The sequence below is a fragment of the Macrosteles quadrilineatus genome, unplaced genomic scaffold (genome assembly GCF_028750875.1).
Source record: "Macrosteles quadrilineatus isolate MER2022 unplaced genomic scaffold, UCM_ALF_1.0 Scaffold_1__1_contigs__length_201487025, whole genome shotgun sequence".
NCBI lineage: Eukaryota > Metazoa > Arthropoda > Insecta > Hemiptera > Cicadellidae > Macrosteles > Macrosteles quadrilineatus.
Genome location: NW_026542594.1, coordinates 196,152,558 through 196,169,901, shown reverse-complemented (window position 1 = coordinate 196,169,901; position 17,344 = coordinate 196,152,558). Strand labels below are relative to the sequence as shown.

Below are 17,344 nucleotides of genomic sequence, written 5' to 3'. Positions count from 1 at the left end.
CTGTATGTTAGTATTTTAGCGATGTAACAAAAATCACACTGATCGAAAGTGATTTTTTAGCACTTGCTCTAATATTATTAGTGTCCTCGGCTTCGCCTAGTATGCAAAATTTGTTGTTTCTGTGTTCAGTGTTGCCTTAGACTCGCACATGAAATGAGAGCGCCCCGGAAAATGCCACTTTTCCGCACTACTGTGGCAATGAAATAGAATATTACAATTATTGACAACATGTTTCACAGAAAAAAGAGAAAACAAGAAGGTTTATGCTTCTTTTATACAATTGTAGATGTTGGTAAAAATAACAGATTAAAAATACAGTTTAGTTCATATTCAACTTTATTTATCTTAAGGATACAAAACATACAACACTTATAATATTTAAATCTTATAGTCTAGTATAGTTACCTGATTACTTTTAGACTATTATTAAGTGTGGCAAAATATTTGCTTAAAATTCACAACTCAAAATGCAGTATGTAGGCTAGTTACTGTATTCATCTTCTTACAAAGGCCTTATTGATGTTTATAAACCTTTAAAACACAAATTTTGACTCATTCTGATAACATATTTCTATCACGAATGCAAACCTATTGTTTAGAGCTAATCCCTATGTTGGAGGATTATCCAGGGAACTCAACAAATTTAATAAGTGAGCAAGACTCTCTTCAGCATCAGTCTTCCATGAAGGGGGCTTAACTGGACGATTGTAGTAGACGATATATTCAATCAAAAACTCATTATCACAATACTTAACATACACCTTCCTATTGTTTGAGATTGTAGTGTCCACATTATTCGGAGGAATCTTTATAGAGGGATGTCCCCAGACTTCTCTTGATACCAGCACTTTTGCTATGATAAACGCTCTTTGTTCACCTATACAACATATTTGCTTGCTTCAGATTATGAAAATTGTTCATATTTTAAGATCTAATAAACTAGACATTAACTGATATAGTTAAAACCTATCAACTCGCCAGCGGCTCGTGCATAAGGTTTCTCGAGTGCAGCAGAGACTTTGTGTTACATATTATTTTTCCTATGGTTACAATAAAAAATAAAACATTATGGTAATAATAAATTCAGGCAAATTTTTACTATGTTTTTGAAGTGATGTCTGTGTGAATGTGGACAGAGCTACAGACCATACCTGTAGTCCGATTTTGATGAAAATTTGTTATGTAGGTACTAATCCATGTTATCTCCAGGCGATTTCTTTTTTTCAACATTTTGATTTTTTAATGGTGATCTTCCCGTAAATTCCCTTAAAATAACGGAAAAATAAAATTTTCTCAAAAATTGCCCAAACTATTTTGATAAATTAAGTATGTTACTGTCCTTTACATTCTTACAAAATGGTACCAATTCCATTTCCGTAAATATTACGGTTCAAAGGTTATTGTAATTTATGTTATTTTCCGCGTTAAAACCTCTCAAAACCATAAAAAAAATCATATTTTAGGAAAAAAGCCGATTTTGATTAAAGTTATGTTATGGTACTTTTAATTCTGAACAAAATGGTACAAAAACCATTTCCAAAAAAATTATGGTTCAAAAGTTATTTATAACTATAGTAGTTTATAACTTATGTTATTTTTCCATAATAACCCCACAAAAAAAAAAAAAAAAAAAAAATTGGATTTTAGGAAAAAATCCTGATTTGATTAAAATTATTGTGTTATGGTCCTCTTAGTAAAAAAAAAATAGTGCAACCCCCCATAGCTGAAAGTTGTTGCAACTTTTGACATTTTCCCAATAAAATATCATAGTTACTCTATAGTTACTCCCAGGGCCGGTTTAACCCATACGCCAACTACGCGACCGCATATGGCGCCACGAAAAAGTGGCGCCGTGGCACCAACGGAACAAATTTTTTTAAACGTGAACAACGTAATTTTGTTTATTTTTGCTCAGAGTTCAAGTATTCAAAGCACCATAATAAAGGCATTTATTCTGTTTGTACCAACAGCACTTGAAAAATGCGTATATTTGTACAGCACTACAACTCAAGGACTCAATTCCATTTGCAGTTTCGATTTGTAGTGAGCTGACGCTCGGTAGTCGGCAGCGTACAGCGCGGCACCTGTGGGTTTCATTTCACGACTCACTCACTAGCTCAAGATAAGCAAGCGCGCAACGCCACTTGTCACAACAATAAACTCTCCCCTCCCTTCTAACTCTGATCCTAGAGAAGAACATTACGTTGTAATGCACTCTTTTAGTGTCGTATACCGTATCGGTATCGTATTGGCTGTTTTGATGATTCATGATTGTTGATAAGTGAATGATTACGAGTGTTTTAAGTTTAATTTATAATTAGCGCATTAAATAAGAAGAACCCAGATAGCAAGGACCCTTGATTCAAGGTAAACTTTTCCCTACAATTTGCATTCACAATTCAAGGTTGCAAATATTAGGAACATTGTGGCTGGATTCAAGGACAACAAAATACTGCCCTTTTTGAGTTCATAGATTCCGCCCTGAAACAGAGTCAACAAAACAACAGCGCGAATTCCCATGATGCAGTTCGATCAAGCGACGCCAGACGCCAGGATCCAGTCCACCGATCCACCCCTAAACAATCCTAACCTCTTTGTCTTTGTCTTTGTGTGTCTTGTCAGTTTGTCTTTTTGCGACGTTTGTTTCTCGCGTTATTACTATATCAGAGTTTTTAGACATAAAGTATTCATATTGAAGTTAGTTTTTGTCAATTTTCAATTTCTTTGTTCATAGTTAATTCCATAGTGTTCGATTGTAGAAGACTAACTGCAACAAAAGTGCTTGTGAGCCAACGAAACATAAAGGTGAGTCAGCTAATCTTTTCATTGTATCCATAATATTTTTTCCATTCTTATGATAAGATATGTGTGTTAGAATGCTAATCATACTGACATTAGAACCTCAAGTTACAAATGCTCTGAAAATTATCTTACAACAATAAACTGCCAAATTTGGACTAGGATCCAGAATAATTCTAGGCCTGTGCTTGCCCTAGGCCTCATGACTGGTGAATTGTTTTATAGTTGGCCTAGAAAGTATTGTGATCCGTTGGAATATTGTATCTGGAATTGTTCAAGACCTAGTTACTTATTTTTGCCAAATCCGGTGGGCTACAATATTATGAACACACAAGCCAATATGTAACTTAATGATGCAGTTTTTTATCAGCGTAGATTGTCTTAAGTTATCATAGGCCGAAGTTATGAAGTTTCATTTAAGAATGAAGAAATGATTTTCGATGGATTGGATAAATAGACCTAGGCCTATAGAAAAATATTTTAATTTAGCTTAGGCCTATGTCTTAAGTTATAGACTTGGTACTGTAGCCTAGGTCTAAGGGCTTATCCTAGTCCTATGTCCTGATGCTAGGGTTTTTCGGCAAACGTTTAGATGGGTTAAGATTAGCATCTCTCAAAGATTTTAAGTTTTGTACGCCATACCCATTGATTAAACTAAGTAAAGGTACCGTAATGAACTAATTTAAAACAACCTACAAAATGTCACTTGACTGGAGACCTGCCATTTTGGTTTTATGTAGCTGGTAACTTAAAATCATATCCTGGTAACTTGTGCCTATTTAAGTTACTAAAGATGTATATTGCCCATGCTGTAAGTTGTAAAGTTATTGTAACAAGGTTACCTAGGCTGCTGTGTTATTTTTCAAATTAACTAATTAGCTTCAGCGAACACAGATTTAAAACAAGTGGCTTGCCGTTTGAACAAACGTTACAAGATGAGTTGCCATCTTGCTTTGCATCAAAATTTGCAGAATTTAGAACTGTAATTTAGACATTATTATGAATAACTTGGCCTGTGTGCTGCAATTTAACTTACGGTACCGGTATTAACAATTTTGGTAAAATTCTGAAATTTTCTGCTTTAAATAAACCTTACCATTTGTAGGCCTATAGTTTTTAAATTTTATTGATGATTTGTAATTTAAAACAAAAAATATTAATAGCCTAAATCATAACTTAATATTATTAAAACCTTAGAGTAAGAAAGTAAGTAGGTTAAACTTACTAAAACTTTCGTTTGTTGGTCAAACAAAAATTCACTTGGAAGAAAGTTGTTTAAAAAAAAATTAATGCCAGACTTATGGTTTACTTCTTTTTCCATCTTGCTTAATTTAGCCAGAATTTCAGGTTGAACAGAGAGGCAAGACCATTGAACGAGTCTAAACTAAATTTTTTGTACTTGATTCATTTGGTAAATCCCACTGTACACCCCTGAAAACACACACTGACCAATTATGTCTATTCTGTACTTTACTACAGAAGTGAGATTGTCAAAGCTAGTTTGTTAAATACAAATACATGGCATATTCTCTCTAAAAGCTGATTGTTTTGTATTTTTCTTCCAATACTAGCTGTAACCCGCGGGCTTTGCCCCGTTTAACTTCTTAATTTTCAAGATGATCTCGTTCGCATGGCTCAATCACGTCCTGGTTGAAGTTCGTTCGCTACGCTCACTCACCTTTAGATTGGAGCTCGTTCGCTACGCTCACTCACCTTTAGGTTAGAGCTTGTTCGCTGCGCTCACTTGCCTTCAGGTTAGCTCGTTCGCTACGCTAACTCGCCTCCAGGTTGAAGTTCGTTCGCTACGCTCACTCACCTTTTGGTTGCAAATTAGCTGTTTTCATAAATGTAAAAGAAATAATAGTGCTGCACCCTGTTGGTAATCCTTGTAACTTTAATGCTATTAAACATCATAGAACAGAACCAACTTGTTTAATTGAAACAGCTGTTAAGATTCATTAATTCCATTTCTCATAAGGTTAACATGGGAAACTCCAGAGCCACTGGGGCGGAGCCCAGAGGTCAGAGGGTAAAATCCTTTCTTAGTGATCGTCTACTACCCAAAAGGATGATGCCTGCCAAGTTTCAGGTTCCTAGGTCTTATGGTTTCTGAGATTTCGTGATGAGTGAGTGAATGAATGAGTCAGTGGTATTTGAGCTTTATATATATAGATTTGCATAACAAATTCTTTTGTTATTGTTATCTATTATGAGGCGTTTCACTTAAACTGTTTCAGTTGTAGCCAAGAGACTGTTGGCTGAAGCCACTGAATTGAAAGTAAAAAAAACTGCATCCGTGCATGGCTGTGACAAGCCAAATTTAGGGCCAGTACCTAAAAGGTTTGTAGAGCATATTAGTTATAGAACTGTTTATTTCATAAGGTTTACTTTTGTTGTTACAGTAGAACCTCGATAGTTCGACACTCCCTGTAGTTCGACACAGGCCGTGATGACAAGACATGGCATCAGTGGCCGATGACGGGTTCACCAAGGTTAAAAACTAGAGCATTCTTAGTGTTTTCGTGCATGCAAAAACTCAATAGGTAGCCTACTTAAAATATCCCATTAACTTACATTTTTTCTAAGATCCAAAGTGTAAAAAGCATGTGACGTAAATTATGAGGGGCGAATAAGATTGTATTTACTGAGCAGCCTACCCCTAGTACCAGCCACGCTCAAATTTCTTCCCCGGGGTGCTGAGAAGGATTCACGGTTTTGACTGATTAATTATTTTAATTTAATCTAAGGTTCAGAGCTCTAGAAGCGCTCAAAAGATCCTGCAGACGCCCAGGAGGAGAGCAATATCATCCTCGCCTTTGTTAAAATGTTATTGCAAATTTTGCCTAACTTTTAGAATAACTGTAGGACAGACGAGTACTCTACCCTGGCCAATTCGATAAAACTACCTACTTGTTTAAACTGTTGCAACAACAGGTTTTAGAATTCTAATAACAAGTCTCGGGTTTGTTAATTTGGTTTATTAGTATAAGGAACATACAAGGGTGGTTTTTCAAGTAAGAGCCAGTTTCTGCGTATAATTCCATAATTCGCTTAAGTACGCTGCAGCAAGGCTCCTCGCCACTTGCTGGTATCATTTGTGAACAGAATGACACAATTTGCAGCTCTGTAGCTGACATGTACCTACATTTCGCTGTGTGTTTCAACAATTTTTTAGACTTTTTGTCCCCGTACGCTAGGCTGGAGCCCGGAATTGTTTTTCACGTTACTTCAGGCTAGACCTAGGGGTTACGGCATTATCACTTAGTTAAAATCCATTGGTGATTTGGCGGGATTTGAACCCTGGACCCCAGGAACCGGAATGACCGCACTCTAACCACTAGACCTGCTCGCTCCCCAATTTTTTAGACTATTGATAATGTCAATGATAATCAGGGCCGGAGAGAGCCATCATGGGCCCCTGGGCTCAGCGATCCCGGGCCCCCTATTTACTTGATTTAGTGTCCAGCCGTCTCCGTGCCGTTTTGTCACACAAATAACTATATTAATAAATGTTTGCTCACATTTTCAGCTTTAATCACAGTCAAAACAATTCAAGTCAAAAATTACTTAGTGAACTGGAAAACCATGCTGAAATGTTTAACTCAAGCAGATTACATGTACAGAAAAAAATAAAAAAAATTAGATAAAACATACTCCCTTAGTCGATACTTTATGATTTTTTTTTGTTGCAGGAAAAGAGGAGTTATTGGTGCACAGAATAGGAACATCAGGCTGAGGTTATGCGACAGTAAATAATGTATAAGTAAAATGTCACTTAATTTAACTCATGTTCTAATTTTCAAGTTTGTTTTATACTTTATATTTTCATAAAATAAATTTACTATAACCAATGTCACTTGCTACATTTTATTTATACCCCCACAAATAGTGATATTTTGGCTATGTTTGAAGAACTGTTTTGAACTTTTAAACTTTTTGTTGATCACTGAGATGTCTTTTCTAAAGCAGGGTCTGGTGTAATTTGATGAGGCCTTATTAAAAATTAAATGCTCTCACCCTTCACTCACAAGCTTGGCAGAATAGGCTTATTATTTTTAACCTAACTCAGTTATCCTATACAACATTTAAATAAAGTGTTATAGCATCATTTATAGGTTTCTAGCTGCCCCTCCCCTTGGGCTTCACAACAGAATTGAAAAATTTTCTTTGCTACAAACAGTTGTTTTGCATTGGTTTTGCTTAGAATTTTCCTAACAGCGGTTTGGTAGCTAATACAATTAAACAAAAGTTCTGTCAAAAGAAAAATATGTTAACATTGTAATTTTAAAGCCAGTGAGCCAGAGCCCTGATGGAATCTCTCAAAGCTACTTCTTGTACATATTAAGTTAAACCTATTATGGAGGTTAAGTGAAACCTCCATGCCACCAAGTTCTGAGTACATATGCATGGTAGTTTTTGAGGAATAGTGATCAATGAGTGAGTGAGTGGTAACTGTACTATAATATAGATTATAAGGTCAAATTATGTATCCACCCAAAGTTTTCTGCGTAGATTAAAGCTTAAGGTAATGTACCTTGCGTTTAATATTTTAAGGCTTAACTTACTGCCATAAAGCAACCAATATTTTGATGTCCTAATAGATAGCTGTCCCCGCGCTTAGTAGGCATCATTAAAGTTCTTGAGTTCACAAAGACAAAACACCTAGGCTGCTAGGCTATCCACTAGGACATTAAAATATTGGACTACTTTAAGACCGTAAGAATGCCGTAAGTCAAGTAAAATTCCTTGTCAGTCAATCACTTGTTACTGTATGTACTGAGTTGATCATGATTATGCTTTTATTTAACCCGAATTCAACAATATATTTTGATTTCAGCCAAAAGTCTTTACCTTGAATTAACCTTAAATTTTCAGGTTATGAGTCCTGAATTGACCATGATTTTACCTTAATTTAAACATACTTATACCTTAATTCAACCTCAATTCAGCCTTGATTATGCATTACTGCCAGAAACGTTTACCTTGAATCAACCTAAAATTTTCAGGGTTGATTCAGGTTTCACAAGTGTTCAGTAGGACCCTTGAATTAGCCCTGAATTAGGCTTGATGGCTTGATATTTTAAGATTAATTCAGGCTTGCATCTTTGAAAGTTTAACCTTGATTTAATACTGAATCAGGAAAAAATTGCTATCTGGGAAAGTATAAACTGAATGAATGAGTAAAACATCTTGCAAGCGGATACTAAGAAAAAAAATGGCAGAAAAAAATTAACCGTCTGGCACTTATAGAAAGCTTAAGGCGAATTTGGAAGAGGAAGATAAAAAACAAACCAAATCAGTGAGTTGATTTTTGTTGAAATCATCTGGTGGCGAGTCCAGTCAGCCCAAAGAAGTCACGATAGAAGACGGCATTCTAAGTGGCACTGATTCGGGTGTTTGCTTAACTCTGAATAATTCCTAGAAACGGCCCTGGTTACTCCCACTGCTTACCCATGATAAAGGTTGTTCACAAGGTAATGGGAGAAGGATGTGTCAGATTGCTAATACCGTTTATCTGTTATTACCTTAACTGCTATAATCAACCTGATCTACTACGGTAAAAAGAAAAGCATATTATATGTACCAATGTGAAATCTTGGTCTTCTGGTGTTGAATTAGTTAAACTAGAGGCCGACGTAGCAGCTATCCATCTTTGGGGTGAACTACTATTCAACTGAACTACTATTCAGTTGAATTGCTTTTGGGGTCAGTTGAATAGAAGTTCGCCCCGAAGATGGATAGCTGCTACGCATCCGAAACGTCGGCCTCTAGTTTAACTAGTTTAACGACGTGGTCAACACCCGAAGACCAAGATTTGACAATCTGCAGTGACCGTGGAAGCATATCATCTAGATTATACGTACCATTGGAGCGCTTGGAATAGTGGTTGGCGTATTCAGCATTCCCAGAGAAGCTAACTCCTTTCCCAAATCTGTTTCTCTTAACACGTCGCCAGTCTAAGTTGTTTTTAATGATTGAAGGTACATTTAGAGCACTGGTTGAGTGGACAAGGGTCAACTCTTGAACAGAACCATATCTGGATTCGTACTCCATTTTTTTTAGCTCATACATTCCCTTGAGGCAATTGTTATGAACAGTTGTTACTCTGGTTATACAAACCTGAAAAATAATGTCGGATCAAATAACGTTTCAATCTGAAGGTAATTAACATCATAATATAAAATTTTGCTCAAATTAGTAATATTACAAAAATTAATTCACCATAGACCTATTGATAGATGATAGCTCACATAACTAGGTAATCAAATTGGTACAGCCCCATGCAATAAAAAAAACTACTACTAGATTTTATTTAGCCATCTGATAAACCAATATAATAACGAAAGCTGGGCGCAGTGATAGCATTGAAACAAGACCCCGCTGTTGTAATGGGGTCTGGATTGAAAGAGTCAATGCTAAAATGTAAATTATGAAGACCCAATTTTACTTACTTCTGGTAAAGTAGGTAAGATGCTCGATTTTGCAGTTTCTTCTTCATTTGAGCTAGCTTCCTCTTCATACTCGCCATTTGTGTTATTGTTCTTTTTAGATAAATATTCCATCAAAGGATGCATTATGCCTGAAAAGTGTGTAATTAAATACAAATATTTTGAAAAAAGCTTAATTTGTCTATTATTTCCTAACTGTGAGGGTATGGGAATCTAAATTAGTACCATTTTATCATCAATAAGTAGTTTAACACATACCATTTTTAATATTAACTTCGTTCCACTTCTATTTTACTTGATAAGGATTCTATTTTACTTGATTAAAAATTTGTTTTTTTTCTAAGGGTAACAATAATCAACTTTGTTGCAACTTTTTACAAGTTAATTCAATGGTACACTTAAGTGGTGTCCAGAACAAAGTGTCGTCCCTGTCCGCTCTTCTTTACCCCCTCAGCATTACGTACTAGGAAGACCCGTGGGCTGCTGCTGTGGTACTGCTGTACCAAAATGCTACCTGGGCATTCGACATTCAGGCTCTTCCTTGTTCGTTACAAGTACATTTCCGCCCCACCATTACCAGAGCTAAAAGTGCACGATTGTCCCATAAGCTTGTATCCTTTGTATAACTTATTACTTCTATGGTTCTATGTAAGGTACCAGTATGATAAAAAAATCTTGTGGAATCTTTATTTGCGAACATGATTACAATTTCAATTTTAATGATAAATTGGCAGATTTCTTGGGTCATATAAATAAAACCGCTGTGGGAATTGTCCAACGTACAGTATCCCACGATATGTGTCTTTAAGGTTTTTTGTGCATGAATGAATCTTAGAGAGATTTTAATAAAACAAGTAGTTGATTTGGATGTTAACTTATTTAAATAGACTAGCAGTTATTCAACCTGTTTTTGAATTTTTTGTATGAATTAACTTAATATTGAAATTTGGGCACTTCTGCACCCTTGCGGCAGTAAACCCTAGTATAAACTACAGCAATTTTTCTAATTTGACATAACAATTAATTACAAAATAATTAATTTTAGAATTACAAAATTTCAATTGCATGACATATTGATTAAATGGATTTCAAAAAGGCCAACTGGATGGGTTTTAGGGAGATCATTGACAGAAAAATCGCCAATATCCCTCCACAACCTGATATGTATGACTCCTTCGTCAAGCTTGTCTAGCAGGTTTAGAGAAAAATGATACCTAGAGGCTGTCGAACCCATTACATCGCAGGACTCTCTGAAGAGGTAAAGCCACTGCTACAACGATACCAAGGTCTCTTTGACAATGATCCCTTTGCTGAGGACACACTTCTAGCAGGTGAAGAGCTTATGTCAGTCATTGCCGAAAATCGCAAAACTAAGTGGTGTGATCTTGTGGAGAGTTTAGATATGCAGGTGAACAGCAGACGGGCCTGGAAGTTCCTCAAGAACATAAATGGAGATGTTACAAAACCAAAAGACAACTTTACAACAGTTACTGCCGATCAAGTCGCTACCAACCTTCTTTTAAATGGCAAAACTTATGGAAGGAATACCGGAGCCTGTTGTGCGTGATGTGGCAAGTGAGAATCACTTACTGGAAGAACCATTCACCATGTCCGAGCTAACTGCAGTCATTACCAGCCAGGTATGACTTGCTAACTTTCGACCTGTTTCTCTCTTATGCCACACATATAAAATCTTAGAACGTCTGATACTCAATCGATTCAATGTTCTGGAACAAAAGATCATTCCACAACATTCAAGTTTTCAATCAGGCAAGTCTTGTTGTGGCCAAGTTTTAAACCTGACCCAGCACATTGAGGATGGGTTTGAGAGAAAAAAGCTCACGGGTGTAGTTTTTTTTTATTTAACAGCTGCCTACGATACCGTTAACCATCAAAGACTCTTGAGAAAAGTGTACAGCATTACCAAAGACTATCAGCTGACTTCAATGATTGGCACTTTTCTTCATAACAGGCGGTTTTTTGTGTCTCTTCAAGGCAAGAAAAGTAGGTGGAGGTATCAAAGAAATGGATTGCCTCAGCGTAGCGTCTTAGCCCCAGCTCTTTATAAAATATACACTAACAACCAACCATTGCCAAATGTTACATGTCAGTATATATATGCCGATGATACGGCGGTGGCGGCACAAGGTAGGAGTTTTGAAGAGTTGGAACAGAAGCTGACTATTCGACTCTAAATGAGCTTTTCCAGTACTATGACGCAAATCACCTCAAGCCAAACCCTGCTAAGACCCAAGTTTGTGCCTTTCACCTAAACAATAGAGAAGCAGGCCGTGAGTTGAATGTGACGTGGCGGGGAGACCGTCTTGAGCATTTTGTCCTACACCCAAATATCTTGGTGTCATACTGGACCGCACACTGACATTTGTGAACTGTATTGCGACAAGGGGTAAAGTGTCAGTGAGGAATAATATCATCAGGAAGCTCACCAGCAGATGCTGGGGTGCTAACCCTAATGTCCTCAGAACCTCAGCTTTAGCGCTCAGTGTGTCGGCTGCGGAGTAGGCCTACGCTGCACAAGTATGCAATGCATCGTCACATGCAAAAAAGGTTGACATTGCAGTCAATGACATAACTCGGATTGTAACTGGGTGTTTGAAGCCAACCCCAGTGCACAAACTCTATTCTATCATAGGGATCGCCCCTCCATCAATCCGACGTGATGTCGCTGCTGACGTAGAAAGGACTAAGCAAGAGACTGACCCTCGTCACCCATTACACAGCCACCAACCTGCAGAGTGACGGCTTCGGTCCAGAAAGAGCTTTTTATCAAGGACACAAGTCATGGATGGATCACTCTCAAGCAATCGGGTGGCAAGATGGGAGGTCACGTTGACTAACCCTCCCATACCAGCCAGGGAGGAACTGGCTCCTGGTGGAGGCCTGCATTACACGGTGTGGAAGACCCTAAATCGAATCAGGGTCGAGGTACCAAAATGCAAGAGAAATGGAGTCTCTTACCAGATGAAGAAAACATCTTGTGTGCGTGTGGTGCTGTTCAAGATCCTGGCCATCTGCTGATCTGTACATGCCTAGACCAGTCTTGCACATTAGATGATCTTTTACAAGCGAATGACAAAGCCATATCGGTAGCTAATTTTTGGAAAAGCGAATAAGTCTGATTTGGACACGGAAAGTAAGTAAGTAATGGATTTAGCCTAAAGCAAGTCAAATAATAGGTGGAAAAAATTTACAAAACCCAAAACTTACCCTAAACACAATTTCTGAAGTGTTAATTAGGCCTAAAAAAACTAAATCCTTACTTATACCGCTAATGGCTATAAATTATCTTTAAATCTGAACACTTAAAATCATTGTGGTATTGTCACATAATGGCACTAACTTGTAGGCTACTTTATGGCCATATGCTAATGTCTATCTTAAGTTTAATATTAAAGGTGAAAAGTGTCCTAGCTAAAATACAAATAGGCCTAGGCCTAGCTGTAGAACTATGAAAATATCTCAAATAAAATGTTGAGATTTTGAAGTAATATTTTGGTGAAAACTGTGACTTCTCTGTTCTGTAATTTTAATATGCCTTATCAGGACCCCTTTGCCTGATATATGTCCAAGTTGAAAGTATGGAAAGTACTTAATAGAAGCTAATTCAATAGTGCTATGGTTAAGAATATTGATTAATAGATACCGGTAGTCTAAAAATTAACCCTTGACAAATAATAGAAACGTTTTGAGATTCCTGCAGCAGGTAACTATCAATAGGCTATACCTAGATCATAGACTGTAGAACCTACTTTAATTCTACAAATTAACAACCTAACTTACAAGTTACAACTAGGATTTACTTTATATTCAAGTAGAACAAATCAAACCAAAGGGAAGTCAGGCCAACAAACAGGAAACTATTATAATTTTATTCACGTAGGCCTAATGCACAAATGAGTGCTTCCGATTCCCCTTATCGTACGGTGTCAAAACCCTGTTTCACTTGTCAGTCGATCGTAGAAAATTTCAAACAATTAGGCACCGCAATCGCTATACCGGGGCGCCGTCTTCTCCCTCCCTCACCACGCTGACTAGCGATAGCGACTGAGTGAGAGTGAGTGAGACTGACTGAGAGAGAGAGACTGAGACTACGGACTGACTGACTAACTAAACACAAACACTACGCAGCAGAACGACAGAATTGTAAGCAGAAGAAGAGAAAAAGAACACTCTAGCATAGATTAAATAAACACCAAATAATTGGTGTTTTTTTATTCTATGATTCTACCTTCGTAGTGTCAACAGCTATAGACTCAATTCTCATAAAACAATAAATATTGTGCCAATGTGTAGTGATGCATTCCACTATCATTGACTACGGACTATGACTATTTGACTATGGATACTATATGTGGAATTTTCATCTGTTTTCAAACAAAAGCATAATATTGAGCATACTCACTCATAGCAATTAAGCTGTTGAGATGAACTAAAAACAATTCAATGATTTTATGTTCATTTTGTTTTATGTAGCGGCAAGCGGCAAAAATGGCTTATAGCACTGATTAGTGATTACAAACCAAATACATTTGGATACTAAAAAAACATAATCATGTAGAGTTCATAGATTAAACATACTGAGACATATGTAAACAAGTTGTGTCAAATGTTTTATCTAAATAGATAATAGATGGGCCACGCTGACTGACGCATAGTCCATTAATTGTTAAAAAAAACATTGTCTAAATATAAAAATATATAATTTATTTGGTCTCTGTGATAGTTTATGTGACATAATTATAATAGATGTTATAGAAAGTACATTTCAGTTTGGCCCGATTATAAGGCAGGAGTATTTGACTGAAATCAGTAATTAACCTCATCAAACTCTCTCGAAGACTCAATTCAACTGCTTGATAATTTTCATTATATAACTAGAGTACAAATAGCTACAACCATGACAGATTAGACATAGCCTACTCTCCCACTTCGCAGTCAATTCTTCATTGAACAGTGAAATTGAATGTCTATAGTTATATACTTTATAGTTAAAGGTACCGGTACTGGTACGCTACTACAACCTTTGGTTTTTTATTCAAATTTAAAACTATTTTTCATCCAAACATATAGTCATTCATTTATCCTTGTCCTCTTATTATCCGCGTTTACATCTAAGAGTAAAAGCACCTCATGTAAAAGTTGTAGTTAAAGATGTTAAGTGTAAAATGTTTGTCGATATCAGTGCACTCAAACTTAGCCAACACAAATACACGTTGAAATAGATTTCTGATTTACAATAGTATAAAAATTCAATTTGCTCAGTTCAAAGTCGGTTGATTGTATCTGTGCTTATCCAACCAAGTATTCATCGTTATGTAAGATAATTAAATGTTACGGAAGATATGTAATCAATTGTCATATTTGAAATAATGTTTCATGAGTTCATGACCATTGATAGACTTCCGTAATGGAAACATTTGAAGCCAAGAAAATACATGAAGTTCAGGACCATACTAGCATAGATAAAACATAGTTGCTAAGGGACTATGTTTTATCTATGATACTAGGTATATAATCAATGACTTACTCCAAAAAAAGGAGTTTGTTCACGACAATCCATCTTTAACGTTTTATAGTGTTGCATGGCAATCTGGAGCAGCCTTGTTTGTAAACAATCTCCTTCCAAGGGGGTTGATTGCCGATTGGACGAAAATTTAAAACTGGCTGGACCGCGAATCATGACGTTTTAAACCACTTTACGTCAAGCAACTACGACTTAAGTTTGAAGGTTATGAAACTATGAAAACAATATTATATTGCACTTACCTAAAACTGGAGGTAATTTGTGTACTTGTGTGGAAACCTGTGAACGGAAATATACTGTAACGGTATATGTGATAGGTGAGTGCGATGCAAATCGGTCCTTCTCTCACAAGGTTGACTAAAACGAATGAAAGTAAGCTAGGTTAGCCTAGGTTATTGTTTGCATGTCCCTCTTAAGAGTCTTAAATTCTTTGCCAGTTCAATTGAACTGGCTTTAAGGCCTGATAACAATATTTTATTTTTTCAGGTCGAGTAGATCTCAACAAGACACACAATGGCTGACGATGAGGTAAGATGAGTATCACGTATCACAAATTAAACTATAGGCTAGTTTATGTGAGGATTTGTTTCTAGAGGAAGATAGGTAAGTTCTTGTTCTCCTCGTCCTCTACTTTTTTGAGTAAATGCAAAAAATGTCCATGCTAATGCTTTACTCTCATTGTATTAATTTGTTGATGATGTATAAAGTTAAAATGTTGATTAGGCTAGATAATATTACCTATTCTTTTAAACATATCAGGTTTGGATAGCTACCTAGGAACGCTGCAATACTATCTATACCAGAAGATATCAATATTTTTATTTCGATACCTAACAGGCCTTAAACTTGAAACTTTATAATTTTAATATAACTTGAGCTGTAATTTTTGAAGAAAATATTGATTTCTTGAGTGGTGGATTTTGGATTGATTATGAGTTATCTGAAAGTAAGCTAGCCTAGGCTTAAGTTATCAGTAGGTCCACCATCATGTATAAAATTAAGTTATGTCGGTAGCCTATATACAAATCATTATGTTAGGTACCAAACCGACCATCTGATCCCCACAATTCTGTAGACATTGTTATATGTAGGCCTAAATGGGAAAGTCCCTGCTCTTCCCGTTTTCCAATAAAGTTACCTAGAGGCCCCAGGCTTTCAAGTCACTAAGCTTCGTTTCAATTTTTAATATTATTTTTTGCTTTACCGGTATATTATTACACGGGTGATTAACACAAATTAAGAAGAACTCATAAAACAGTGTGGATATGTATTCTATTTATTAACTTAATTTAATTCAGAAAAAATATGACAAATTCTACTACTGTACTAGGCCTATTGGTGATACAAGCCATTTTTGTGCCACTTTAAGGAGTTATTTTGGTGTAGTTTTAGGCTCATAATCCAAACATGGGTAGCCTAATTCTGCTGGCTCTTTTTTAGTGTTATCCCCATTAAATTGAAAAAGATGTTTTATTTGTATCAATAAATTCTTTTCTCTCTTTAACTAAGCCGTTTCACCAGCCATTAAGTTTTTGAACAATTTGTTAAGCCTATTATAAACTAATTTTTAATAGGCCCTACCTCTTAGTAACCTACATAAGTTCCAATAGGCTATATATTTTTAATTTTCTTCATATAATTTATCTACTTGCTTTCATTTTTCATAATTAGTCTATCTAAATATTTTTTCAATTACAAGAAACAAGATTATATTTGTTATACACTTACCTCTATTTGTACTGTGATAGAAGTCAAGCACTGTATAATGACTAATGAGTCAGTCGTATATTGAGTCTAGGTGGTTCTAGACCTTGCTAATCTGGTGAAGGTCACGAGTCACTTAAGTTGCAGGCACTCTTTATTAAATGATCATACGACACCTATCACCTATCTATTTAACACTTTTATCACCAAGTTTACTAAGCACTAAGTCTGGAATCTTAAATACAGTACGTTAAAAAAAGTTGTTTTTAATTTTATCTGATATAAGATTGGGCATGTTTCTACATGAAAAGTTGGTTACTGTTTTATGCATCACTCAATAGTATAAACAGTCTTTTTTAAGGAAACAAATCTGTTATTGCCTTTACTTTGAAACATTTGGGTTACTAATAGTGAAGAAGTGGGTGGGAGGGGGTACGCATGCTAGTGTTCCGGTAGGAACCGTACATTAAATTCAATGTCAACATTAAATCACAGACAATATAATACTTTAATGTTTCCATTGTACTTTTTTTAATGGTTTCCATTGTCTGTGATTAAATATTATCAGAGTAGGAACTCTGTGTTTAAAACAAGAGTACAGTACATTGATAAGAACTTTTTTTGCAAACCAATAATGAGCATTCTTGCACTGGGAAGCTGACAAACTTTGGCCACTAAATGATTTTACCTATAAAGAGTTAAAAAATATTAAATTTAAGCTTAGAATTTACCATTTTCTATACTTGGGAAGTTTGGTATAAGTGTACTACAAAATTGTACACAAAAATGTATAGCAAAGATTTATTGTCATTTCCATCGGTGTTTCACAAAAACCCTTCAAATAATA

At 35.9% G+C, this 17,344-nt stretch overlaps 1 protein-coding gene and 1 long non-coding RNA gene across 6 annotated transcripts; one reads left to right on the top strand and one right to left on the bottom strand.

Annotated features, from left to right (window-relative positions):
• Window positions 1–318: 318 nt before the first annotated feature.
• LOC128993385 (uncharacterized) lies at window positions 319–16,607 on the bottom strand. Of its 5 annotated transcripts, none has more exons than XM_054417264.1 (5): window positions 16,522–16,607; window positions 15,036–15,072; window positions 9,252–9,379; window positions 8,664–8,919; window positions 319–877 (listed from the first exon to the last, which is right to left on the bottom strand). In XM_054417264.1, exons 3-5 carry the CDS (start codon window positions 9,372–9,374, stop codon window positions 609–611), a joined length of 648 nt encoding a protein of 215 aa, XP_054273239.1. In that variant the 5' UTR covers window positions 9,375–9,379; window positions 15,036–15,072; window positions 16,522–16,607; the 3' UTR covers window positions 319–608. The 5 variants fall into 5 exon arrangements, with proteins under 5 accessions (XP_054273239.1, XP_054273247.1, XP_054273264.1 ...); XM_054417272.1 differs by having other exon boundaries at window positions 15,036–15,150; window positions 16,522–16,592; XM_054417289.1 differs by lacking the exon at window positions 15,036–15,072 and having other exon boundaries at window positions 16,522–16,546.
• LOC128993414 (uncharacterized) lies at window positions 2,757–7,047 on the top strand. The gene is made up of 3 exons (XR_008490754.1): window positions 2,757–2,805; window positions 5,202–5,291; window positions 6,492–7,047. It is a non-coding gene; the product is annotated as an uncharacterized LOC128993414 (long non-coding RNA).
• Window positions 16,608–17,344: the final 737 nt, after the last annotated feature.